At 38.7% G+C, this 27726-nt stretch overlaps 3 protein-coding genes across 4 annotated transcripts; all 3 read right to left on the bottom strand.

The window, feature by feature from the left end:
• Window positions 1-1207: 1207 nt before the first annotated feature.
• On the bottom strand, window positions 1208-11731 carry ssb (small RNA binding exonuclease protection factor La). Of its 2 annotated transcripts, XM_053683704.1 has the most exons (13): window positions 11599-11731; window positions 10320-10378; window positions 10109-10212; window positions 9729-9903; window positions 8910-9017; window positions 8071-8174; window positions 5887-5958; window positions 5345-5387; window positions 4980-5117; window positions 4167-4359; window positions 3660-3788; window positions 2639-2766; window positions 1208-1839 (listed from the first exon to the last, which is right to left on the bottom strand). In XM_053683704.1, exons 2-12 carry the CDS (start codon window positions 10374-10376, stop codon window positions 2666-2668), a joined length of 1224 nt encoding a protein of 407 aa, XP_053539679.1. In that variant the 5' UTR covers window positions 10377-10378; window positions 11599-11731; the 3' UTR covers window positions 1208-1839; window positions 2639-2665. The 2 variants fall into 2 exon arrangements, with proteins under 2 accessions (XP_053539679.1, XP_017334864.1); XM_017479375.3 differs by lacking the exon at window positions 1208-1839 and having other exon boundaries at window positions 2012-2766.
• A 268-nt stretch (window positions 11732-11999) lies between these two features.
• On the bottom strand, window positions 12000-15153 carry phospho2 (phosphatase, orphan 2). The gene is made up of 2 exons (XM_017479383.3): window positions 15014-15153; window positions 12000-14393 (listed from the first exon to the last, which is right to left on the bottom strand). Exons 1-2 carry the CDS (start codon window positions 15029-15031, stop codon window positions 13644-13646), a joined length of 768 nt encoding a protein of 255 aa, XP_017334872.1. The 5' UTR covers window positions 15032-15153; the 3' UTR covers window positions 12000-13643.
• A 617-nt stretch (window positions 15154-15770) lies between these two features.
• On the bottom strand, window positions 15771-21364 carry LOC128634030 (circumsporozoite protein). Its single transcript, XM_053683768.1, has 5 exons — window positions 21033-21364; window positions 20311-20427; window positions 20070-20174; window positions 18038-18069; window positions 15771-17925 (listed from the first exon to the last, which is right to left on the bottom strand). The coding sequence occupies exons 1-5, from the start codon at window positions 21160-21162 to the stop codon at window positions 17029-17031; spliced, it is 1281 nt and encodes a 426-aa protein (XP_053539743.1). The 5' UTR covers window positions 21163-21364; the 3' UTR covers window positions 15771-17028.
• Window positions 21365-27726: the final 6362 nt, after the last annotated feature.

Genomic DNA, 27726 nt, shown 5'->3' with positions numbered 1-27726 from the left:
CTTATTTAGTCAAGACTGTCCTTCTTTATTTATTTTTATGATCTGATACAAGTCTTTTATTCTTTTTTTTTTTTTTTACTTACATGTTTTGTGTCCTTAATCCTTCACTTATTTTCTGGGTCTCAGGATCGAGGGGTCAGAGAGGTATTACCTGCATGATTTCACTACTGTGATGCCATTTAGACCTGGAAACTTTTTTTTTTTTTTTTTAAATCTTCAACCATTAGATCTAGACCATTAGACCTGCATTTAACCATTCAGAAAATGCCACCTAAGACAAGGGTTCCCAAACTTTTCCAGGGCGAGGCCCCCCAAATGGCATTAACATTTGACCGAGGCCCCCCTTTTGCAAGATGTCTTTAAAACACATTAAAAATACAGACTTCTGAATATATCCCCCTTTTTTAAATTAATAATCACATCTTACATCTTTACATTACATTAGAAATTGATTGTGTGTGTGTGTGGCTGTCTGAGAGTGAGAATTTATTTTTCACACCAAATTGTTGAGGCCCCCCGGGCGCCCCCTGGTGGCCCCAACTTTGAAAACCACTGACCTAAGTTAACACCTTAAAAAAAAGGAAAAGTTTCTTTTCTGCATTTTGCTCTTAAATGATTAACAAGGTCGAGTTCCTTAATTTTAAAGCACAAAAATTTGGTTATCTATCATCCATGCTAATGACACAGGGACACTAAGAACGTTCTAATGATTTACATATTTTTAAAATAAATAATTTACTTTTAATCTACAAGCTGGGAGTTCAGTGTGACCTGATCAGTCAATTTCTCATTATTAAAAATAGACAAATAAATTTCTCCTTCTGTGGAACTTTTACTTACAATTTAGCACAGTTTCTGTTTTTATTGTTTTTTAGCCATGTATTTTAAGTGCTTTAGTACGAAACTAATGCTATCGAAGCTTAGTTTTTAAACAATATTACGCAAGTTTTCAATTTCTACACCAATGATATTTAATAATATAAGAGAACCATGGTGTTGTGCCATCTCTAGTTTCTATACCTCCTCTCTACTCACTTGTTATTGTTGTTATTATTTGACGAATAAGGAGCTCATCCTGGTGGAATTTGTGCATCAGATTTGACCGTATGCAACTTGAAGAATAAGGACCCAGTCTAATCAGGTTTCTGTATTTAATATTTTTTTAAAAAATAAATAAAAAAAAAAAAAAGAAATGAGGGGGACAACCTTTTTTGTTTTTCTTATTTTTATTCAAATTCCAAATATGAAATGAGCTAAATGCATACACATGAAAAATAAAGTAGTAAAGAATGTCAGAGTGCCTCGTGTTGAAATCCTCATGGTCAGCATAAAGAAAAACTAGTAATTAAAAATGGCACTTGGGAGTCAGACGTCTCAGTCAGAACAAAAAAAATAACACTAATAATAATAATAATAATAATATAGATTTCATTCTGGTCTGCTTAACAAAAGGAAAATAAAAACCTTAACAGCACATAATGTACAGTTTCTACCTTCTGTGAGCATAATTAGAAAATATATCCAGCTGACATGCAAAATCGAGACTGAAATCCAAGGTAAAGTCAAGAGATCCGACTTTCATTTCTAAATGGCTTTTTCGGGTCACATCCGAGACGGGAACGTCGACCCATCTGGAGAATAACGGATGCTAACCTCGTCCTGAGGTCAGGCAGCAGAGAATCCATCACGTTGAACGTGCTTTCCTTCTTGAGAAATGTGAGACACATCGATGCATTGATTGGGGCACTGCGTTCCGCTCAGTAATCTGCATACAGTCATCCGCATCAGGGACAAGCTGGAAGGCTTGTGGGATCAGGTACAGTAAACAGTGGCCGTTTTCTAAACACAATAATGTCGTATTATGAGCCGTGACGAAGTAACGCAGTAATCACCGGATGAAAATGAAACCCAATCCGTCCTGATTTCGCTGAGGGCGGGGCTTAATACATTTCATCAACCAATCACAAACCTGATCACAATCAACCGTATTGTCTTAATTAGAAATGTAAAAAAAAAAAAAAAAAAAAAAAAAAAAAAAAAAAAAAAAAAAACATACTCAAAAGAGCAAATTTGACCACTGTTATCATCTGCAGATGTACTACGTTGACACACCTACAGGAAGTCAGAGCTCTGTGTGTTTGTGCACAGCTGGTTCACCAGGTCTGTGCTCCGACCCTCAACCCAGTGCTTCTCCATAAACACCTCGCTGTCCACTACCGTCACATTCAACCAGGCACGAATTAAAGACTTGATCTTGGGGGAAATAACACCAACCCCCTTCACAGCCTTTATTGATGTAGCGCTGATCGAGTGGATTGATGTAAACTAGATAACTAATTGAAATTTCATCATTTTATTTTGTATAGCTTTAATGTCGAATGATCACGTTTGCGATTGGCTGATTTAAATTCAAGGGACAGTCGGTTCAGCAAAATCAGGACGTTTGCCTTTAAACGAAAAAAAAATTCGATACGTATTGCGCCGTCAGAAATATTAAACACAAAATAATAACGTTCAGTCGAGAGCTCAGCCCAGTACGAGTTCTGCATAAAGACGGGAAAGCCGCAGGTCAGCAGGCACGCTGGACATTTTTCTGAGATATCTGATTGTAGCCGTGGGGAATATTTACAGTACGCACGAAGGAAGCGGCATCGCAGCGCTGCGTTTAAGAGCCGTTCTCCTCTCTCGCCTGCTTGGAGGCTGGAGCGTCGACATCAGCTTCTGTGCCGTTTGACTCGAGGGCTCGCTTCTTCGGCGCTGCGGGTTCTGGAAGGTCAAGATGGGGAGAGGGAGAGGGAGAGAGAGAGAGAGAGAGAGAGAGCGCGAGAGAGAAAGCAGGAAGTCACTACAGAGTCGCATTAATGTTGCAGGTGTTTGTACTTTCATGCCTTCTTCTGTCTAGTCTAATTTATTTACATATCATTAGATCAGGACTGATAAAATTCAGCACTTTATATCTTACAAAAAAAAAAAGAATATAAAGAATATAATCAGATTCTTTGTCTTGTATCACAATCATTTTTAATGTAAATGAAAGGGGGGAAAAACTGCTCACGTACCAGATCTTGTCTGGAACAGCATCCCCCTACCTCAACTCTCTCCTGAAGGCTTACGTTCCCTCACGCAATCTGCGATCAATCAATGACCGACGCTTAGTAGTGCCTACTCAGCGTGACTCAAGGTCCCTTTCCAGAACCTTCACACTAACTGTCCCTCAGCGGTGGAATGAACTTCTGACCTCAATCCGGACCGCAGAATCTCTCACCATCTTCAAAAAACAGCTAAAGACCCACCTCTTGCGTGAACACCTAACTAACCCCTAAAACGCCAACCCCACCCCCTCAAAAAAACAAAACAAAACACCTACTCCGGCTCTTACACCTCTACTCTGCGCACTTTGCTTCTCTAGAACTCAATTATAAATCTTGTCTCGTAACACTACTTGTACTGTTCTCCACTTGATATATGGCTTTGCTTGTATTTCCTCATTTGTAAGTCGCTTTGGATAAAAGCGTCCACTAAATGAATAAATGTTAAATAAATAAATAAATAAATAAATTAAAGCACGCTCAGCATTAACAGACCACTGATAATGTTCAGATCGTTGGTTGGTGAAAGTCCATGATAAGCAATCAGAAGTGAGACGGTCTCCTCCTTACCTGCGTCCTCACCATCACCGCCTTCATCATCACTGTCGAATTTAGTCTTCCTGCCCTGGAACTGTGTCTGCTCTCGTCCTCCTCGGTCCCTACGGCCGCCCCGCCCTCGGCCGCGACCCCTGTGACCTCCTGCAAGTCAAAACAAGAACAAGAAGTGAGACGGAGGTTGACATCAAAACCGTTCGTTCTCCAACTGTATGAGCCAAATCCAAGTCCCGCCTTATTTTCTTGGCGGTCCAATCACTGCTTGGCACATGCTGCTATTCAGCATTACGCAAGTTTAAAGGCAGATCAGTGTTTCCAATGAACATATTTTGGGCAAACGTGTATAATAAACAAAAAAAAAAACAAAACAAAAAAATAACTCTGCACCAATTGACCCTGCAGTCTGGTTATTTTCAACCTGATTTCATATTTGTTTATTTATGCAAAAATATTGATAATCAAATGATAAATATTTAACCGTTCGACGTGTTCGGATTCAGCTTATTGAGTTTAGCACGAGACCTCGTCCTCCTTTGCGCTTGTTCAGCGATTCCTGCTGGCTCTCGATGATCTTCTTTAGAGTCTCCAGCTCGACGTCTCCCTCCAGCACCTCCCACTGAACGTCTTTATCTTTAATCTTCAGCTCGGAGACTCCGGCTGCTTCCTGAGCCTTCTGCAGGGCCTCCTTAGCGTCCGAGCGAAACAGGATGGTGCCCTGTATATAGGAAGAGCAAAAATAACTACCAGCTACTTCTGACACACCCCTTTCCCGCTCCGAATATAACTCACAAAGCAACAGCAGTAGGCTTGGGTGAGGTAACAATTCCACACGATCTTACACTGCCATGATGTCCAGTGACGTTTATTCGGATTATATTATATTACTAATTGGGATAGTTTGCATTAGTATGGCAAGAACACCTTGCGACCATAATCGTGGGATGAAAATGGTGGACGTTTCTTATGCTTCAATCTGGCCATTTTATTTGTATTCGGACTTGATTAAAAGTCATGACAAAAGACAGTAACGCTACAAAACATCAGTATAATCAACAGGTTTCTCTGCAGGTTTACTAGGCTTACTCTCCATGAAAGGTGTTGTAAACATTTGGTTGTAAACCTAACGACACTGAACAGAGACACTCCATGGCTTTAATAAATAAATAAATAAATCACACAAGCCTAAAAGATAAAAAAAAAAACAGGCCCTAAATTATACATCAGACACTGGAGACTTCTGGACTAGCGCTGTAACCCTCCCATCAACCACAGTCCTAACTAAAGTGTAATGCTGCTCGAAAACCTTTCTTTCCCACAATGCACTTCAGGCCTCACCTCTTTAGCTCCTCTGGTGAAGTCGATCCATTTGATCTGCGCGTGCTCAGTGAAGATCTTGTGGAAATCCTCTCGAGAAACGTGATCCAGTTCACCCGAGAACTTCAGCACACAGCCTCTCTGCTCATCCAGAGATTTCTGGGAACACCATTAAGGTCATTAAAATCATTACAGTATACAGGAGCAGAAGAGAGGAAACAAATGGGACCGAGTGCATCGTGCAGGCTGTGAATCAAGGGGAGTCAATCCAGGTTCTGGGATGAGCACAGGACAGTCTTTATGATCACAGCAGCAACATTTGGGAATAAATTGTTATAACTAATCCGGTGTGTGTGCGCATGTTTGATGAATAAAAAGAAACTCACCATCTCCTCCTTCTCAGCCTGTTTCTGCTGCTCTTCTTTTTCACTGAAATCAAAATGGTTCCCTTAAAAGACCGAAGGACACTAAAATTCCACACAAGTAACCGCATCAGCATGGGACAGTGAAATGGGTGTGGCTACATCACATGGTATTTACATCACGTTTTATTTTAGCCTGTAGGCTTCAGCGAAAGCTGCAAAAAAACATTTACTGAAAGGGTGGGGCATCACAGTCCAGACTTCACTGTTTTTATGTTCCAAATCCCTTGTCCTTTCCCCTTCAGTGAACGGACTTTTCCACAGGGGAGACTTCAATAATCCGACCGCTGCTTCAAAGCGCTCATTATTTACAATAATTTACGAAGCAGCGGTCATATACATGCATACACACTACGTCCAAAGCAAGTCACTTTCGTGACTGATGAAGCGAGCGAGACTATAGATACCATCTACCTGACTGCTATTGGATGACAGCAGGAGACAAAAATCGCTTTCCAGCTCTGTAATGCATTCCTAATGTACAGTGTTGTGCTGTGGTTCCTCACCTCTTGGCTTTGGCCTTGGCGTCTTGGCGACCCTGCCTCCTCTCCTCTGCTTTCTTAGTAAAGTAGTCATCTCTACACAAAGAGGTCAAAGGTTAAACAACGCCCTCCACTAAAGACTCAAGTCTAAACTCAGATCTGACCGCTCTGCTCACAAAATAATGAATACATACACACATACATACATACATACATAAATAAATAAATAAATAAATAAATAAATAGAGGGTTAAAGGCTACAAAAGTGTGTATATACAGTGCGATATTTTTAAAAAAAAGTTTTCCCTGAATACCTCATTAAAACGTTAAAGTCATCTGTGTATATAACAAATATGTACACTACTTTTTTTTAACTGAATAATACACAAACAGTTAAGAAATCAGCTCGATGCGCTCAGAATGTGCCTCACAAGGTCCCTCAGCTGAGCTCAAGTTAGCCAATTACATAATTCGTCTAATTCACTGACATGACTAAAGAAAAAAAGGGTCAGATTTCAGCTTTGAATGTTTTATAAAGATTTAATAAATGTATTTCAATCCTACACTGAGAGAACAATTGTGATAATTCAGTATATACGTTGATCAGCCATAACATTAAAACCACTGACAGGTGAAATGAATAACATTGATTATCTCGTTACTACGGCACCTGTCGAGGGGTGGATATCTTTATCAGGCAGCAAGTGAATAGTCAGTTCTCGATGTTGGCGTGTTGGAAGCAAGAAAAATGGGCAAGCGTAAGAATCTGAGCGACTTTGACAAGAGCCGAATTGTGATGGCTAGACGACCGGGTCAGAGCGTCTCCAAAACAGCAGGTCTTGTAGAGTGTTCCCGGTATGCAGTGATTAGTACCTACGAAAAGTGGTGCAAGGAAGGACAACCGGTGAACCAGCAAACCGGTGACAGGATCATGGGCCCAAGGCTCATTGACGCGTGTGGGAGGTGAAGGCTTGCCCGTCTGTCCGATCCCACAGAAAAGCTATTGTAGCACAAACTGCTGAAAAAGTTAACGCTGGCTATGATAGAAAGGTATCAGGACACACAGTGCATCACAGTTTGCTGCGTACGGAGCTGCGTAACTGCAGGCCCTGACCCCCGCTGAAAGCACCTACAATGAGCACGTGAGCATGAGAACTGGAGCATGGAGCAATGGAAGAAGGCGGTGTGGTCTGATAAATCAGGTTTTCTTTTACATCATGTAGACGACCGTGCTCATGTGTGTTACTTACCTGGGGAAGACATGGCACCAGGATGCACTATGGGAAGAAGGCAAGCTGGTAGAGGCAGTGTGATGCTCTGGGAAACCTTGTGTCCTGGCATTCACGTGGATGTTACTTTGACACCTACTACCTACCTAAACACTGTTGCAGACGATGTACACCTCTTCATGGCAAAGGTATTCCCTAATGTCAGTGGCCTCTTTCAGCAGGATAATGCACCCTGACACATTGCCCAAACGGTTCAGGAACGTTTGATGCTGGCCTGGCCTCCAAATTCCCCAGATCTCAATCCGATCGAGTATATGTAGGATGTGCCGGACAAACAAGTCTGATCCACAGAGGACCCACCTCGCCACTTACAGGACTTAAAGGATCTGCTCTAACGTCTCGGTGACAGATACCATAGCACACCTTCAGAGGTCTTGTGGAGTCCAAGCCTCGACGGGTCAGAGCTGTTCTGGAGGGAGAGGGGGATCTACACAATATTAACCAAGAGGTTTTAACGTTATTGCTGATCGGTGTACAGCGCCGAGAGCAAAAATTAAAAAAAACATTATAAAAATCAATAAGCAGAAATGAATTAGCACAATCATGTCCTCACTGTTTTCAGCCAACTCGAACACACTGCTTCTGATTTATTAGTGAAGTGAAATGGAAAGGTTTGAGAAATATTGGCACCTCAAAAAATACTGCATAAAAAAACCTGCTATCGGTACATCGTATAAAGATTCAGATGAAACCAATGTATTGAGACGGGATACTTTTCGCTCTCGGGTCACCGAGATTTATCCGGGTCACGGCACCAATATAGCACGCCTCGGAGATCTGAACAAACATTCGGTTGTATCTACAATACACAGACCTGCTGACTAAGCTGTGTGAAGGCAAAACCGTTATCTTTAGTCTAGTCAGCGCTCTTACGCCGTGTGCACCGAGGCCTACAAAGCAACACTTAATCGTGACTTACTTGATGAGAACGATCATGTCGTTTCCTTTGAACTGTTTTACATCGTCTCTTGCAACGAAGGCCTTGGCTGCCTCCTCGGACTCCAAGACAGCAAAGATGGAGCCCTGCGAACAGCAATTTAAATAAATTTATACCCCCTTCTCCACCAATATGACATCAAAACTCCTTCACTCTGTTTATTAAAAAAAAAAAAAAAAAAAAAAAAAAAAAAAAAAAAAACCTACAATAACAACTGTGGAGGATTTTACAAGATGTACTTCTGGCTCGGAGAACATTATTCCCCATCCAACGTTAAATCCCTCAGAAACTACACGCAGTCCAGAGTCGTCGACATGAACATTATATACACGTTTACCGCTTTTAGCTATTTACTCTAAAATGTGTAGCTGAAGCATTAACACTGTATCTGCCCGTTGATTTTGCTGTAATGCATCAGTACAAGCGAGGAATTAAATAAACAAACAAATAAATAAATAAATAAATAAATAACCAACTCCCCATTATCTGTTTATAGATACATTAAATGTTGTGGAACATCTGCTCGGTATGCTCTTATGGTGACGAAACATCAGCATCAATAAGACCTGAACGTTACCAGGTCTACTCAAAAACAGAACAAGCTCTTTGGCAGTACACACACACACAAACACACACACACACACACACACTCAGAGGTCTAGAATCAACAAGGGACACCATGTTGATGGAAAAAGGCTTTCAGGTAGTACAACGCCCTGTTCTACATGGAGCCACACTAACATTACCACTGCATTGTGCAATAAATATCTCAGCATGACATTTAATCATAAAGGAAAAGAACAAAAAAGCAGCAGTCTTACTTTGAAGGTTTTCTGTGCACCTTTCCTCATGTGAATGTTCTCCACGTGTCCTTTATCAGCGAGCCAGTCTTTAATGTCATCCAGCGTCGTGTCCAAAGGGAAGCCTTTCTGTGTGAATGATTAGCCATTAGCATAAACCCCAGAACAGTGTGTATAGAGTGCAAACGGATGATAAAAGGTGGTACATTTTATTACTCGTGCTTGTATTCAGCAGAACAGGTGTGATCAGGCTGCATCGATCTAGAACGCTGTGTGTCAGGTTAAATAGCTTATCCAGGGTGTGTACTAGTAATGTTAACTTAGATATTGTACTTTTTAATGCCATAATTGCAGCAATGATGGAGCAAAAATAATATATATATATTTTTTTTTTTATTTAAAAATGTATGTAACACTTCCAGATATTTAAAAAAAAATAAATAAAATGTTCATGCTAAACACCCCTGTAATGGAAGCATTAACAGCTCCTTGCCTTTAATCCAGTAGTGACATCAAACACTTTACCATATGAATTACTTATAACATTTATACTCTTTCAATGTTTAATACATTTGTTTAGAATCTTCCCAACTCTATCTAGCAGGGTATGCTATATTGGTGCCATGACCTAGATAAATCTCCGTGGACTAAAAGCAGGAGCCAGAAGTATAGAGACGGGACTGAAGATAACTTCAGTAAAACAGAGAAATAATACCTCAGACATTCTTCAAGCACTAACACAGATTTGTCAAATATTTCTCACTTTGTATCACGTTGCACGGCATACAATGCGGAAGTCCCAGCAAAAGAGGCATGGCCTAGATATCACAACTCACTCACCATGTATATAGATTTGTGTTTGAGGGCGTCTTTATACTCGTCGTTGTATTCGGGCAGAGGTTTGTTCGGGCTCCGTCTGATCTTGGTTTGATCCTCGCTGATCTCCAACAGTCCCGTTTTCGATTTCCGCAGAGACTCGACAATAACCGCGGCATCCGAGGTCAAACTTTTTAGCCTGCGGAGACGAACTCGTGTGAGAACAACGTTTTACCAGAGACTCCTCGGACCAAATACGAAGAAAAGAATTCAGTCTAATCTTTAAATCATAAATGTTAGTGCGGGTTCGAACTTTCTCAAGATATTAAATATTAAGCAGTATAATCACAACTGCTATTCTGTCCACCCAGCGTTATATTTCTGTGCTGTAGTGTGTCTTGTACCTGTTAAACTTGAGCATCGTCTCCAGTGTAACCCAGCCATCATCCAGCTGTATCTGCTCCTTTAGAAACTTGTCTCGAGGGAGATTGTGGTCTCCGAAATAATACTGAAAAGAAAGATGGGGGAAAAAAATAAGATAAGATAACACTAGCACTTGTATATGCGTTTTAAAGCACACTGGTAATGAAGCAGCCGGGTCGGTGCGTGCCTCACCTCTATCTGTTCAGCCACCTTCTTTTCCAGGGGAGACATTTCCTTTTCTTCAGCCATCCCTAATACAATAAGAAAAATGATAAATATTAAATCATGACCTCATTTAAATTAAGAACTACAGAAATACCAATAGGAGAAGTGTTTGTCTGGAGAAAAAAAATTCACCAAAGCAGCAAACAATCCTAGACAGAGATTAGTGGACAGACTAGAACTGCATTTGGAGGGGGTTTTTAATTTTATTTTTTTACAATATGAAACTCTACATTATTATACGTCGTACTTAGAAATAGTACGTTTATGGTCTAATTGTCAACTCCACAACACATAAGCTGTGGCAACAAACAGCTGTATTTTATTTAGTTTCACATCAAGACACTTGTGTTACTTCACAGAATCATTTAGAGAACATTCAAGGGTAGTAATTTCCATTTAATATACTGGAAGAAGGCAGTGAAAGTGCATTTCCACCAGCTTTCTTTAAAGAATTGACGAAGAAACACTTGTTTTTGCCCTTTTTGGTCATTTTGATGTGTTTACAATTTGGTTGATTTCTTCCCAATTCACATATATAAATATAGAGCTTTCCACAGATTATAAAAAAACAAGTCTATCTCAAAGTTTATTATCGAAAAGAAGTATATATTTTGTATTCACGTTAATATAAACATAAAACGTTAATGAACCACACTTTCCATACAAATCAATGCACACACAAATGGCAATGCATGTCGCGCGCATTCACTGGATTTCCGCCATTTTTGAAAATGACGTGACTCGTCAGTTGTCGCGATAACTCCACACCACCGACGTGATTTGGATCCAAACCATTCGGCAACTACAAAGTGCTGGGGGAAAGTCCTTAAAAATGTGAAAATCTTTACCATTAAAAAGTTTCACCTTCGTATTGAATCTTACAGGTTTTACACATTTCCAATGGAAAAGCCTTTAAATGTGCACTTCCGGGTTACCATGCGTACGTTTAGCTTGGTTAGCGCTAACACATGGAACAGAGCAGCAAGTCAGATACTGTACTGTTCTGCTTATATTAAAGCATTTAAATCGTTCATTTCCACTAATTTGAGCTGGATATAAATGAGAATATAGTGGACTCGTGTGATCTGATCAGATCATGTTACCCACTTTAATCCAGGCCACATTGATATAAAATATTCATATCATGCTGCATACACGCGTTATTTACACCAAACTGCATATAGACGTAAGTCTAAATATAAACAATGTGTTTAAAAGAATCACATTTCGGCATTAAAACACTTACTTTTGTGCCTTAAGGTCTATCTGCGTTTGGATGAACTGCAGCTCTGCTTCGCTCACGCTTGACACACGCTTTTCCCAAGAGCGCATGCGCGTAACGTCATTTATCGATGGATCATGGGAAATTGTGTCCGAAGTCTCATAAAGCCTACAAATATGGCCGAATATATGAAAAGACAATAATGTAATCCGTGTAGACAACAAACTACTCATTAGATATAAAAAATTATTGTATTATATATTACTACATATATTACTTTAAATATATCACATGTATTATGTTACATTTATTATTATTATTATTATTATTATTATTATTATTATATTATATTATATTATTGTTGTTGTTGAATTGTATTGCAAAAAATTGTGACGTGCAAATTACAACCACAAACACTTCATAAGTAAATCATAAGTTATTGTCTTTATTATAATTGATGATCATAAAAAAATTAACAAGTGGTTAAGTATATGTAAAATACCATAAATTAATCAGTATCGAGGGCAAACTATTAATTAAATACAAAACAACATTTTATTATTCTTCTTGTTAAAAATGTGACGTGTGAATTACAACCATAAATGCTGTTATATATATTTTTTTTATCATATTATATTTAATCATAAAATGCATGGTCTTTTTTTATAACTTATCATAAAAAATTCATTTTAAATTCCACACGGTCTCTAAAGAAACAGTACAGTACAACTTACAGTACTAACATCAGCTTGCAAGCCTAATCTTATATTCTGTCCTGAAGATGTCAGAAAACTTAAAGTTACAGCTTAACCTCTGACTGTTGCAAAGCGCTGACACTGGAGACTCCTTCCATAAACGTGAAATAAACATCTCCTTGCAGAAAACTTCACCATATCAACAATTACACATGCTTTAAAAAAAAATCTGCTTATGTGAAGCATTTATCATACAAGTCCCTCTGTAAGGTTTTCCTATAGAAATAATAACACATTAAAACAAACCTGTGATTTGGAGTTGTTGTTCTACTGTCCGAACTGCTGTTAGAGAAAATTAATCAATAACTTCCCAACCAATCAGATTCGAGACAAAAAAAAATATCACATTCTCAAAACTTGAAGACTATATTTAGATATATTTTGTTCTAGACATGTTATCATTAGCGCAGCTCCTTCACTGACAAGGACAGGACAAGTTCATTCCTTTTATTGATACCAATTTATAACCCACACATTTTATATTTCTGGATACAAGCCCTGAGAGAAGCAGACCTACAGCAGACATGCTAATCAGGTTTGGAGTTAACAGTTTCCTGCGTTACCCATAATGCCGTTTTACCACCAGCTGATAGCAGTGGGATTTAGCCTTCGCTTAATTTCTATCTAAAGAGAGCGATGCAGCAGTGCTTCAGTATTTTAGTCTCTACACTCTGCTCAAAGAGATCAGCTTCTCAAGCTTCAACTTTCACGCGCCATCGTTTCGTAGATCGCCGACTGACTGAGCCGAAAAGCTGCTGTAACTCAGCACCACTGCATCGTGCGGCTGCACTGCATTCTGGGACTCCTGCGTTTGCACCACTGTCTCAGATACTTCTACGCCGGATTTCTCATTAACGTGACGTGGAAAATGGGGAGTGAGAAGTGAAGCTCCTACTGTTTTGTATTTTCGTTTTAACGTTTCATTTTGTTTCCTCCTATTAAACTCTAATAGTAAGCGCACTAGCAATAACAATGTCTCCCTGTGATGTCAACAAAACAAAAACTGCTGAACTCATGAATTTTCTTCTTCTTCTTTTTACTACATACATGTTTAAAGTGTTTCACGGTAAAGCTTTCCTTTAAACGGCAGAACTGTTCGAGCAGTGACTAATCCACTGCTCAGCTCTGCAACATCCAGCGTATGAATAAATGTGAATGTAAACATTATAGATATTCTTCTTCTGACTTCTATATGAGGCTATTTTAATGGCTCTCATGCCATAATAATAATAATAATAATAATAATAATAATAATAATAATAATAAGTGAGCTTTGTTTACTGTGTTTTTATAGCAGCCCTTCACTAAAATGTTTTAAAATAATTCAGCCTGTTTTTGGATGATTTTCAGCTGGTTTAATATTTCAGTCCCGTTGCTCCAGGGTATCACTTGCGCCTTAAGGGGGCTGCTGTTACTCCTGGTTTTGGCAAGCAGTTTTTCAAGGCTGTACCCTTTACGTGGCATCGCAATGTCGCTCTCATTTAAAACTTTAATGGGACAGAAATCATTTGTTCCATCCCCTACATAACACACGGTGTGGTAATGGACCCCTGCATCCGCCTGCCTGTCTCTAAAATCGGTTAATACTTTCTGCTTGCACATGTTAACCGGACAACGCTCGCAGGAGTGTGAATGAAAGTTCCGGACTTCGATGTACCCGCGCTGGTCAATACTGGCCGGGTTCGAGAAGACGCCATCGACGGCACATGCCACGCCACCGGCTTCTAAAATCCAGTCGATGAACAGAGTGTTGGAATCAGAGACTATGATGCAATCAACGTCGCTCTTGTTTTGATAGATGAACTTCAGCAGCTCGATCATTCCGTCTGTGAACGGGATCGCCTGCATCAGCTCCCGTATGGCATCCGGACGGACAGACTGCTCGCCGATGTAGGTAAACACTCGACCCATGTACTCGGTCCAGCGTCCTCTCTGGTAGGAATTCTCAAGCCAGGCAGGTAAGCTCTGCGCAGGTGTGCATCCGATCACCCACGTGTCACTGTTCCTGTCCACCAGCGTGTGATCGAAATCGAACACCATTAACGTCTTCTTCTTCATCTTGGCCTGCGAACATGGTAAAGAAATCTGGCAATTGTAAGTAGTTTCGCAGATGGTATTTCAACAATATAAAATTAAATAATCTGTAATAATAGCTTTTAAAAAAATAAATAAATAACAGCTCTATTTATTACACCGCTGTTATGTCTAACAGAGCCACTTACACCAGAAGTAAGGGTTTGTTGTTCATGAACAGATGAAAAGCTTAAAGATATATATATATATATATATATATATATATATATATATATATATATATATATATATATATATATATATATATATAGGCAAATTGCTGTAGTATAACGCTGAAGAATTAATCATTTTGGATGTGCTGTTATAGAAAAATAATCAACTTTGGACAGGGAACAGTAACTCCATTTCATCACATCACCCCACGTTGATTATTTTCCTCCAACAGCAAGCCGGTGCTTGTTTGATTCTTTACAGAAAAAGCCCTCTTCTACTCTCCATGGTGTTTACGTTCTAACAGAGATTAGCCGGTTAGCTACACGCTTATATACATATATATACAGCGAACATATTATACAACACATCCGTACATTTAAGAAACCTAACGTAAATATCTAAACGATTTAAGAAGACGTTACACTTGAACTGCTTACCAATTCAGATGAAAACATACCACGTACAGTTTTATTGTCCGAAATGTATCTGATTACAAATCGAAAGTCATGTTTTCACCGCATGCCTGGTTTGTGATTGGCTATCGAGAAAGGCAATCATCGATAATTGGCTGTTGGGAACGTCACTCAATTTGTCCCGACGCGCTGATTGGCTCTCTAAAGAACTGCGGAAGTGAATAACCCGGCTCGTTTTATTCAGTATAAAATGAAGTTTTAAGTGTCATCTTTTTTTAATTTCATATTTCTGTTTGGCTTGCAATTAAAACAAACGCTACATCTACGCGTATATAAATATATAAGCGAAATCAATGATTATATATATTTTTTTTTTTCCTTTCGATTCTAGTGTACTCATTGTTTAAAAACTACACCTCCCATAAACCCCCGCTCTACAGTTGAGGTAGCTTTAGCATGCGGCTAATCTTCGCTAGTGAACAACCACTCAACTCACAGCCCTGATTCCCGTTGGTGATATTTATTTTCTCGCTTTAAAATAAAGAAACACATTACAAACTATTGGAATCTCATTTTGGTTTAAATTTGACTACCCATTCTTGTGTTTAGCTAGTTTGCTAACTAGCAGACGGGTGTACAACAAAGATACCCGGATGAGAGTGCGGTATGTAATTGGTCTAGATGATATTCGAGTGGCCCTCGTCAGTAGTGAATCTAAAAGTCGAGGAAGTCATTTTAGTTTTTTACTTTAAAAAATTGTTTATTTCATTTCCTTTTTTTATTGAGCATATACAAAAGTAAATACATATAGACATGTTTACAACTCACAACAGATATTAGAAGTAATTTTAGTCACATTAGTGAATAACACAACCAAGAAGCCAGCATTATCTAAGTTATCACCATTACATAAGTTTGTATGTATTATTGATTTTCTTATAGTTATTAACCTGTTTGACTGGTCACATGAATTTAATGTGTTTAATTAAAATAACTAATAATAACTCAAAAACAAGTCGACATATAAAGTGTATATAGTGCCAACTTGAATTTAATTACAATTTTAAATATCAAAATATATTTTTGTGAGTGGAAAGTTAAGGAATTGGATGATCTCCGCCTTTTTAGTCTGAAGACATAAAACCTAGAGTTAGAGGAGATGGATTTAATTGAAGTACTAAGACAAATATATAATAATAGGCAAATACTAAGACATGACCCTTTCATGGTCTCATCATCCAAATCAGCAGCATCCACTAACACTTACAAACACACCCATGTCTAGAAATGATAATCTGCTGAGCAACACATAACAAACACAGTTATTATAAGTAAATAAGTAAATCAGTAAAAATCAGTGTGTGGCTAAGCTTACTCAACCCAAAGTTCCAAAAACATTAGGAGGCAAATGCATCATTACAGCATTAATATGGAAAATTATTATATAAAATGATTAAAAGTGATTAAAGTAGGGAATGATAAACGATGATTCATGATTAAAAATAACAATAAATAATAATAAACGTTCACTGTTGATTGTTGAGCGTGGCTATTGAGCTAAAACTTCTAACTAACCTCTAACCCTGTGTCATGGAGGTTATGAAAATCATTACACATCAGAAATGTAACTTGAAGGAAGTGTGTGTAATTTTGTGAACAACTCAAATCCTGACTCTCAAAACAAACTCACAACCACAAACTTTCAGCATCAGTTAATCACAGAACACATGATATCTAACATATGAAATGGCATCTTTTATACACTTTATTTGACCACATTTCAGGATGAGGATGAAGACTCTCAGCACTTCCATGTGCTGGTTTCCAAGCATATAGCAAACTTCTGAACAGCGATAAACTGGCTTTTTGAAAAACTATTCATTTACATTATCTGATCTTGACAGGTTATTCCACAATTTAGTTTGAAACTAGAATAATTTTCAAATGAGAGGCCAGTCCAGTTTAATAGAGAATCTGGCAGCAACAATCTCATTGGTTAGAGGGCAATTTCTGACTCCAACTGTGTCCAACTGGTCAGTTTAACACTTGAGACTTTGGTAGACTGAATCTGATTGGTTGGTGTTGGGATTCAGACTTTGATAGACTGAATCTGATTGGTTGGTGTTAGGGTTCAGACTTTGGTAGACTGAATCTGATTGGTTGGTGTTGGGGTTCAGACTGTGGTAGACTGAATCTGATTGGTTGGTGTTGGGGTTCAGACTTTGGTAGACTGAATCTGATTGGTTGGTGTTGGGGTTCAGACTGTGGTAGACCGAATCTGATTGGTTGGTGTTGGGGTTCAGACTTTGATAGACTGAATCTGATTGGTTGGTGTTGGGGTTCAGACTTTGGTAGACCGAATCTGATTGGTTGGTGTTGGGGTTCAGACTTTGGTAGACTGAATCTGATTGGTTGGTGTTGGGGTTCAGAATTTGGTAAACCGAATCTGATTGGTTGGTGTTGGGGTTCAGACATTGATAGACTGAATCTGATCGGTTGGTGTTGGGGTTCAGACTTTGGTAGACCGAATCTGACTGGTTGGTGTTGGGGTTCAGAGTTTGGTAGACCGAATCTGATTGGTTGCTGTTGGGGTTCAAACTTTGGTAGACTGAATCTGATTGGTTGGTGTTGGGGTTCAGACTTTGATAGACTGAATCTGATTGGTTGGTGTTGGGGTTCGGACTTTGGTAGACCGAATCTGATTGGTTGGTGTTGGGGTTCAGACTTTGGTAGACTGAATCTGATTGGCTGGTGTTGGGGTTCAGACTTTCGTAGACCGGATCTGATTGGTTGGTGTTGGGGTTCAGATTTTGGTAGACCGAATCTGATTGGTTGGTGTTGGGGTTCAGACTTTTATAGACCGAATCTGATTGCTTGGTCATTTGTCTTGACTGGAAATGAAGCACATTTGGGTCATTTTCATAATCCCCATTTGTCTGAAATTATAATAATAAAAAAGAGAAGTTTTAGAAGTTGTAAAAACTTGAAATGTTTTGTCAAATTAATTAATGGAGTAAATGAGTTGTTTTACTGTTAATTTGTACTCACCTCTCTGTAAGTTGGAGTCATTGTTCCTGGGCCTGCAGGAAGATGAGGAAACAAAAAGAACAAGTGTTACTTTAATCTTTATAAGTACAGACACCACATGTATGACTGAAACCCTTTTGACGTGAGTTTGACGTGTTATTGATTATATGACTATAACACTAACTGGGAGGAGAATCAGTCACGTAGCAGTCCAACATCATTTTCTATGGCAGGGGTGCCCACAATTTTTTGACTTGTGAGCTACTTTTAACATGACCAGTCAAAGAGATCTACTTACACTAAAAATGCGAAACATATATTTATTTATATATATACTGCGTATACTTCAAATATATATATATATACACACACACACAATATATATTCATGTACCTTGCATAACTGCATGAACCCTTATGGCACACTACAATTCAGTACATTTTTGCTCAATACCTTACTCTGATGACTTGCACTGAATAGAATCAGCCAGGTTTGCATAGTCTGGACAGTAGCTGCTGGTAGCCAGCCTCAAGCAGGACTCCAAATGATGATCAGTCATTGTGGAACAGTATTTGGACTTAATAATCTTCATGTGGGAAAAGGCTGACTCACATAAATAAGTAAAGCCAAATAATGCAGTCAAGGAGGTTGCACATTTCCTCATGTTTGGGTACTTTTCCCCTGTGAGTAAGTTCCAAAACTGTCCATGAGCCCTGGACTTCAGCTGAATGTCAGTCTGCAGTTTCAAAATTTCATCCTCCACTTCAGACGAGTTCAGGTGAAACAGCGTTGCAATTTTCGATGCGAGTGAATCAACCTCAACATTAGCTGCGTTTACACGGACAACAATAATCCACTCTTAATCCGATTAAGACCATACTCTGATTAAGAAACTACCACGTAAACAGCAATTTTTAATTACCTTAATCTAATTAAGGTCATAAACGAAGTAAGCAATAATCTAATTAAGACAGGTGGAGTACTCCTGTTTTAGTCGCATTATGGACGTGTATTACAGACATGTAAACACCTTAATCACATTATTATCTTACTCAGATTAAGGTCAATAATTAGATTACTGCTGTCCAAGTAAAAGTAGTCATTGTCCCTGAATGGGTAGCACATGAATGTGGCGAATGCCTCCAATAAAGCAAAGTCTTGAAAGCGTCTGTCAAACTCTGACCGACAGCTGTCAATCTGCTCCGTGTAGCGTGCAGTGCGCTCAATGCTTCCGCTGCGTCAAAGGTTTTGGAAGTTCCCAAAATCATGGCGCTGCAGCTTTGAGGACAGAAGTTGCATTTTCCGTTTAAAGGCATTAACTGCCTTTAATTTTTGTCTTTTCCTTGCAGCTCCAAATTAAGTTGGTCAGATCGGTTAAAAATGCTCGGTTAAAAAAACGTCCAGCAGCCGCTGATCATCATTGAGCTGGGTGTATTCTGCATGTTTAACAGCAAAAAGAAACTCCCTTATCTCCGGACAGAGCTCTCGAAATCTCTGCAGGAATTTACCCCTACTAAGCCATCTCACATCAGTGTGTAGCAGGAGCTCAGAGTGGTCGCAGTCTGCCTTCTCCAGATGCACACGGAACAGCTGTCTTTGAAGTGATCTAGCACGTATAGAACAGGCGATCTTTGTTGCCACATCCATGATCTCTTTCATGTTCAGCATTTTTGCGCATAAGGCTTATGGTGTATTATGCAGTGGTAGTTAAGGAAGTCAGGGAAAGCATCGTCTTCCCTGCACTTGGCAATGAATCCATTTGTGCTGCCAACCATTGACTGATATCAATTTGCACACTGGGAGCTGGGTTTTGTCAATGAAGTCTTTAAAAGCCTGAAAAATGTCCTCTCCCCGCGATTTCGCTCGCTAGCCTTTAGCACTGGCGCGCTTGATCGCACACGCGTGGTGAGAGAAAAGATGAGATCTCAGACTGGCTGCCCTGTACATCAACTAACATCATTTTTTATTATTATTATTTAGCGATCTACCCCCACTTCCTTTGCGATCGACATATTGGGCACCCCTGTTCTATGGTGTGTGTGTGTGTGTGTACTTTGCGTCCTGCGTCTCTTATGTAGAATCACAATGAGGAATATGACTCCAGTCAGAAGCAGCAGCAGAATTACAGACACAGTGATCACAGTGAAAGCTGGAAATCCTGGAAGAGAAATACGAGATCAGTCAGACGATCACATTAAACTACACACTGATCATTCAGAAAAACCTGATCATCATAGTCACATCATAGTCATGTAGTTAGACTGTGGGGGTGAGGTGCATGAAAGTATAATCACCTCCTTCAAGAGAAGTTGGCGTAGACATTGATGATGATGATGATGATGAAGATGATGATGTTGGTAAAGATGATGAATATATTGTTGGCACTGATGCTGAAACAGGGACACGTGGATCTAAAGCACAGAAACATATAGATAGTTTGGATGATAAAGGAGTCGTATGTAGATCCAGCATATGCCTGAAAGCAGTACAGGGCTCTTATGTATAAAAGTGTTGAGAGTAAAAATTTGGTGTTAAGTGACAAAATATTATAAGTAATGAGGACATTGAGAGGAACCAGACTCATAAGAGAACCCTCCACCTCTGGGTGTAGCCTGATAGTGGGATTCATTATGAGCATCCTGGTCTCTGTGAGTACAGCAGATGTTTTTCAGTAAGTCTACAGCTCGGGTTACTGTCTACATGAAGTTTTTACATGTTCTGTTCTGTGATTCCTCCGGGTTCTCTGGTTTTCTCCCACTCCCACAAACATGCTGAGAAGTGGAATGGCTACACTACATTACTGTTAAGTGTCAATGAGGATGTGAGTCTCTGAAGATGAATGAATTCATTTTCTTTTTCTGTCGATGAATAAATGCTTGAAGTAAGCAAATGTATTTCAATAAGAAGCAAAACCTCTCTTCCAATAGAGCAAGAATATAAAATACATTCTAAGATAAATCAAGCTGTCAGAATGGTCTGAAATTACAGAATAGCAGCTTTACTCATACAAACTCACCAGTAACTGTCAGGTCGATCTGTGTGAAATAAACCCTGTATCCATGATCAGATGTCCAGGCTGCTTCAGCTCCACACCAGTATTCACCAGAGTCCTGCTCAGTTACACTTCTAATACTCACAGTCAACATTTGTGTTTCTCCGTCATCATACAAGGAGAATTTCCCCTCATTTACATATTTTCTACTTTCTTTAACAGATGCTTTATAAGAACAAGCAGCATGTTGCAGCCTCGTCTTGCAGAGAAACTTGGGGTCACTCCTGAGGGATTCTGGGTATTTACAGCTGACAATCAAATCTCCTCCTACATGGACAGTCTTACTGATGGACTTCTCATAGGACAGATCTGCAAATCACAACCAATCAGATCAGTTTATATGTGTATATGTGTCCTAGCTCTGATTAACAACACTTAGGTAGTTATACAGTAAATTTACATATAAATCTGATGTTTCTTCTGATAAAACACATAATTAAAGATCCTCACCTTCTGTTACTTTCAGCTTCACTACAGTGTAGATCTGTATTTCATCAGACACAACAACAGCACACGCGTATGTTCCAGTGTCCTCCGTAATCAGCTCTCTGATAAACACACTGAAGAATCCCGCACTTCTGCTGTCCTGAATTGAGAATCTGCCATCATGTGACCATTCACTGTGTAGTTTTGTTGTTATTTGATTAAAACTCCACTGATGTGATCCCATCTTACAGAAAGATCTGGGTTTGTCTTTATATTCATCCTCATATCTGCACTTGATGTTGATTCCTCCCCCTGCATATGCACTCACTTCTCTAGAGACCGAGCCCCCTGTTAAAAGCAAGTTCATATCATGGTTACAACGTACATAAGTAAGAAATAAAACACATGGGGGTGTGTTTTTCATGAAAATAATCACCATTGGAGCTAAGTATTTGTCAACGACACCACTAAGTTTATTATTATTATTATTATTATTATTATTATTATTATTATTATTATTATTATTAAATTTATGAGATAAACAGTTGTTCCATCACCAGCCTCTTATTTTCTCCCCGAAAACAAAACAAACTCAAAATACATATGTACCAAATCCAGGGAGACTGATGCGAGTGCAGATGAGCGTTATTAAATAAACAACTAATAAATAACCAGAAGAAAGAAAAAGAACCAAGCCCTAGCAAAACCAACCAAAATTAAGACAAGGCTATGACAGGGGAAAACATAAACACCAAGCAACTAAGGAGAGAAAACACAGAACTTAAATAGAGAAACTAATCAGGAGAAATACACCTGAGGTGAGCACAAACACAGGAAAAAAAACTAAATAAGAAGTTCAAAAACACGCGATTGTGACACTGTGATTCCTCCGGGTTCTCTGGTTTTCTCCCACTCCCACAAACATGCTGAGAAGTGGAATGGCTACACTACATTACTGTTAAGTGTCAATGAGGATGTGACTCTGTGAAGATGAATGAATTCATTTTCTTTTTCTGTTGATGAATAAATGCTTGAAGTAAGCAAATGTATTTCAATAAGAAGCAAAACCTCTCTTCCAATAGAGCAAGAATATAAAATACATTCTAAGATAAATCAAGCTGTCAGAATGGTCTGAAATTACAGAATAGCAGCTTTACTCATACAAACTCACCAGTAACTGTCAGGTTGATCTGTGTGAAATAAACCTTGTATCCATGATCAGATGTCCAGGCTGCTTCAGCTCCACACCAGTATTCACCAGAGTCCTGCTCAGTTACATTTCTAATACTCACAGTGAACATTTGTGTTTCTCCGTCATCATACAAGGAGAATTTCCCCTCATTTACATATTTTCTACTTTCTTTAACAGATGCTTTATAAGAACAAGCAGCAGTTTGAAGCCTCTTGCAGAGAAACTTGGGGTCACTCCTGAGGGATTCTGGGTATTTACAGCTGACAATCAAATCTCCTCCTACATGGACAGTCTTACTGATGGACTTCTCATAGGACAGATCTGCAAATCACAACCAATCAGATCAGTTTATATGTGTATATGTGTCCTAGCTCTGATTAACAACACTTAGACAGTTATACAGTAAATTTACAAATAAATCTGATGTTTCTTCTGATAAAACACATAATTAAATCTCCTCACCTTCTGTTACTTTCAGCTTCACTACAGTGTAGATCTGTATTTCATCAGACACATCAACAGCACACGCGTATGTTCCAGTGTCCTCCGTAATCAGCTCTCTGATAAACACACTGAAGAATCCCGCACTTCTGTTGTCCTGAATTGAGAATCTGCCATCATGTGACCATTCACTGTTTAGTTTTGTTGTTATTTGATTAAAACTCCACTCATGTGATCCCATCTTACAGAAAGATTTGGGTTTGTCTTTATATTCATCCTCATATCTGCACTTGATGTTGATTCCTCCCCCTGCATATGCACTCACTTCTCTAGAGACCGAGCCCCCTGTTAAAAGCAAGTTCATATCATGGTTACAACGTACATAAGTAAGAAATAAAACACATGTGGGCGTGTTTTTAATGAAAATAATCACCATTGGAGCTAAGTATTTGCCAACAACACCACTAAGTGTTCTATTATTATTATTATTATTATTATTATTATTATTATTATTATTATTATTATTATTATTATTATTAAATTTATGAGATAAACAGTTGTTCCATCACCAGCCTCTTATTTTCTCCCCGAAAACAAAACAAACTCAAAATACATATGTACCAAATCCAGGGAGACGGATGTGAGTGCAGATGAGCGTTATTAAATAAACAACTAATAAATAACCAGAAGAAAGAAAAAGAACCAAGACCTAGCAAAACCAACCAAAATTAAGGCAAGGCTAAGACAGGGGAAAACATAAACGCCAAGCAACTAAGGAGAGAAAACACAGAACTTAAATAGAGAAACTAATCAGGAGAAATACACCTGAGGTGAGCACAAACACAGGAACTAAAACTAAATAAGAAGTTCAAAAACACGCGATTGTGACACTGTGATTCCTCCGGGTTCTCTGGTTTTCTCCCACTCCCACAAACATGCTGAGAAGTGGAATGGCTACACTACATTACTGTTAAGTGTCAATGAGGATGTGACTCTGTGAAGATGAATGAATTCATTTTCTTTTTCTGTTGATGAATAAATGCTTGAAGTAAGCAAATGTATTTCAGTAAGAAGCAAAACCTCTCTTCCAATAGAGCAAGAATATAAAATACATTCTAAGATAAATCAAGCTGTCAGAATGGTCTGAAATTACAGAATAGCAGCTTTACTCATACAAACTCACCAGTAACTGTCAGGTCGATCTGTGTGAAATAAACCTTGTATCCATGATCAGATGTCCAGGCTGCTTCAGCTCCACACCAGTATTCACCAGAGTCCTGCTCAGTTACATTTCTAATACTCACAGTGAACATTTGTGTTTCTCCGTCATCATACAAGGAGAATTTCCCATAATTTACATATTTTCTACTTTCTTTAACAGATGCTTTATAAAAACAAGCAGAATATTGCAGCCTCGTCTTGCAGAGAAACTTGGGGTCACTCCTGAGGGATTCTGGGTATTTACAGCTGATATTCACATCTCCTCCTACATGGACAGTCTTACTGATGGACTTCTCATAGGACAGATCTGCAAATCACAACCAATCAGATCAGTTTATATGTGTATATGTGTCCTAGCTCTGATTAACAACACTTAGACAGTTATACAGTAAATTTACATATAAATCTGATGTTTCTTCTGATAAAACACATAATTAAATCTCCTCACCTTCTGTTACTTTCAGCTTCACTACAGTGTAGATCTCTATTTCATCAGACACATCAACAGCACACGCGTATGTTCCAGTGTCCTCCGTAATCAGCTCTCTGATAAACACACTGAAGAATCCTGCACTTCTGCTGTCCTGAATTGAGAATCTGCCATCATGTGACCATTCACTGTTTAGTTTTGTTGTTATTTGATTAAAACTCCACGGATGTGATCCCATCTTACAGAAAGATTTGGGTTTGTCTTTATATTCATCCTCATATCTGCACTTGATGTTGATTCCTCCCCCTGCATATGCACTCACTTCTCTAGAGACCGAGCCCCCTGTTAAAAGCAAGTTCATATCATGGTTACAACGTACATAAGTAAGAAATAAAACACATGGGAGTGTGTTTTTAATGAAAATAATCACCATTGGAGCTAAGTATTTGCCAACAACACCACTAAGTGTTCTATTATTATTATTATTATTATTATTATTATTATTAAATTTATGAGATAAACAGTCGTTCCATCACCAGCCTCTTATTTTCTCCCCCCCAAAAAAACAAACTCAAAATACATATGTACCAAATCCAGGGAGACTGATGCAAGTGCAGATGAGCGTTATTAAATAAACAACTAATAAATAACCAGAAGAAAGAAAAAGAACCAAGCCCTAGCAAAACCAACCAAAATTAAGACAAGGCTATGACAGGGGAAAACATAAACGCCAAGCAACTAAGGAGAGAAAACACAGAACTTAAATAGAGAAACTAATCAGGAGAAATACACCTGAGGTGAGCACAAACACAGGAACTAAAACTAAATAAGAAGTTCAAAAACACGCGTGCCCTCTGCGGAGACCGTCCATGGTGGACCTGACATCATAATGCAGCTCGTCATGTTACTGAAAAAGTGAAGAGTTCAATCTGCTCTGTTTAACTGTTCAATAAACATTCATTAAACATTCAGGCTTTCTAAAAAAAAAACTAACCATATCAAGGAAAATATATTTTTGTTATTAAATAATGTGTTTTCACATCTATTAATGTGGTACATTATGTGGTAAAAGTCCCTGTGAACTAGCTGTTACTATAGAAACAATAATGTATTAGATTGAGCTCATTCGCATAAACCTGAGATTTTCAGTCAGCACTAATGTCAGAGCTGCTGTTATAGAAAATGAATCAACACCAATCAGTACTGAGCATTCAACACCACTGTAATATAATTATAAATAAGCATTATATAGCATATAGAAAATCCTACTGTTTGTACTTTCAGTGTAGATAATGCTAATGATGCTAAATGTTCAGGAAGATAAACAGAAGGCAGCGGTGGGAGACTCACCTTCCTTTACCTTCAGTTCCACCCGTGTGTAAATGTCTTTTCCCATTATATCAACTGCACACTGGTACGTCCCAGCGTCCTCTACAGTGAGCTCTCTGATCATCACACTGAACTCTGCTGATTTGGTATCATCAAACAGTGAGAATCTTCCTGAATTTATCCACTCGTTTTTAGCTCCTGTCTTGATTTGGTAAGAACAGGATGGCCCTGAACCCTTACAGAAATATTTTTGTTTTTGTGTGTATTCTGTATGATACTTGCACTTGATAAGGACTCCTCCTCCTGAATATCCTGTTACTTCGTTGGAGGCTCCTCCATCTAACAAAACACCAAACATCCATCTGAGCAAAACCTTCCTTCCTGTAACACTGCTGCTGATAGTGAGGATTATTCTGAAGTGCATTTCTTTACCTGAGATCAGACAGAGGGTGAAGATGAGGAGAATCTTCATCCTGAGTTAACACTCCCAGATCTCCACACCAACTCCACTTCAGAAAGATATTAAAGCTCCTGTTCTTTCAAATGCTCGCTTAAAAGTCTGTCACAATCTCTGACCAACCCAGATCTTTGTCTTAAAAAGAAAGTGAAACAACGTCCACTTCCCCTGACTCTTTTTCCATTGCCCCTTCTGAACCAGCTTCCAGAAGAAGTAAAATGTGGACAAACGCTGGTCACATTTAAAACCAGACTGAAAACACATCTATTTAGCCTTGCATTTACTGACTGAACACTATGCTGCACTTTACTGATTGATCTATATCATTTCAGTTTTTCCCCTTTTTACCTATAATTTTTTTTATTCTTTTTTATCACTTGCTCATTTTAATTCATTTTTCAAGTTTTTATTTCTTACTTTTATTTTTTGTTCTTATATATTTTTTAATGCCTTGTATTTTCTACATATTTTTTATGTAAAGCACTTTGAATTACCATTGTGTATGAACTGTGCAATATAAATAAACTTGCCGTGCCGTGTCTCTGTGAGGAAATTGTTCACACCAAACATATGTGTGAAGTGTGTGAGCAAAATGCAGCAGAGACACTTTCAAATGGATTCAAACTTGACTTTGTAAATTTGTGAGTGTGTGTTCATTTGTGTCGACTCGTGTCCGAGGTGAAAGAGACAGCACAGTTTCAGATTTCAATAATTTCAACAATTCCAGATTTAGCTCGACGAGGCGACCTTCCATACCAAGTTCCTGTCTGAGGTCGCTGATAAGGACAACCAAGTTCTGCTCACACCCGAGTATTCTGACACAGAAAACCAAGTTCTGAACTCAGGATGAAGATCCTCCTCATCTTCACCCTCTGTCTGATCTCAGGTAAAGAAATGCACTTCAGAATAATCCTCACTATCAGCAGCAGTGTTACATGAAGGAAGGTTTTGATCAGATGGATGTTTGGTGTTTTGTTAGATGGAGGAGCCTCCAAGGAAGTAACAGGATATTCAGGAGGAGGAGTCCTTATCAAGTGCAAGTATGATACAGAATACACAGAAAACCGAAAATATTTCTGTAAGGGTTCAGGGCTATCCTGTTCTGACCAAATAAAGACAGGAGATAAAAACGAGTGGATAAATTCAGGAAGATTCTCACTGT

The sequence above is a fragment of the Ictalurus punctatus genome, chromosome 11 (assembly GCF_001660625.3).
Source record: "Ictalurus punctatus breed USDA103 chromosome 11, Coco_2.0, whole genome shotgun sequence".
Classification (NCBI taxonomy): Eukaryota; Metazoa; Chordata; class Actinopteri; order Siluriformes; family Ictaluridae; genus Ictalurus; species Ictalurus punctatus.
This window is presented reverse-complemented; position numbering and strand designations above follow the sequence as displayed.

Bases quoted from the DNA above. Each gene is read 5' to 3' on its own strand.
- ssb (XM_053683704.1), bottom strand. From the start codon at position 10,376: ATGGCTGAAGAAAAGGAAATGTCTCCCCTGGAAAAGAAGGTGGCTGAA. The intron at 5,959-8,070 runs GTAAGTCACGAT...CTCTTTGTGTAG, and splicing joins GACATGATCGTTCTCATCAA to AGATGACTACTTTACTAAGA. The intron at 5,388-5,886 runs GTGAGGAACCAC...TTTTGATTTCAG, and splicing joins GCCAAGGCCAAAGCCAAGAG to TGAAAAAGAAGAGCAGCAGA.
- LOC128634030 (XM_053683768.1), bottom strand. From the start codon at position 21,162: ATGTTGACTGTGAGTATTAGAAGTGTAACTGAGCAGGACTCTGGTGAA. The intron at 20,175-20,310 runs GTGATTATACTT...TTTCTCTTCCAG, and splicing joins GCCAACTTCTCTTGAAGGAG to GATTTCCAGCTTTCACTGTG. The intron at 18,070-20,069 runs GTACACACACAC...ATCTTCCTGCAG, and splicing joins TAAGAGACGCAGGACGCAAA to GCCCAGGAACAATGACTCCA.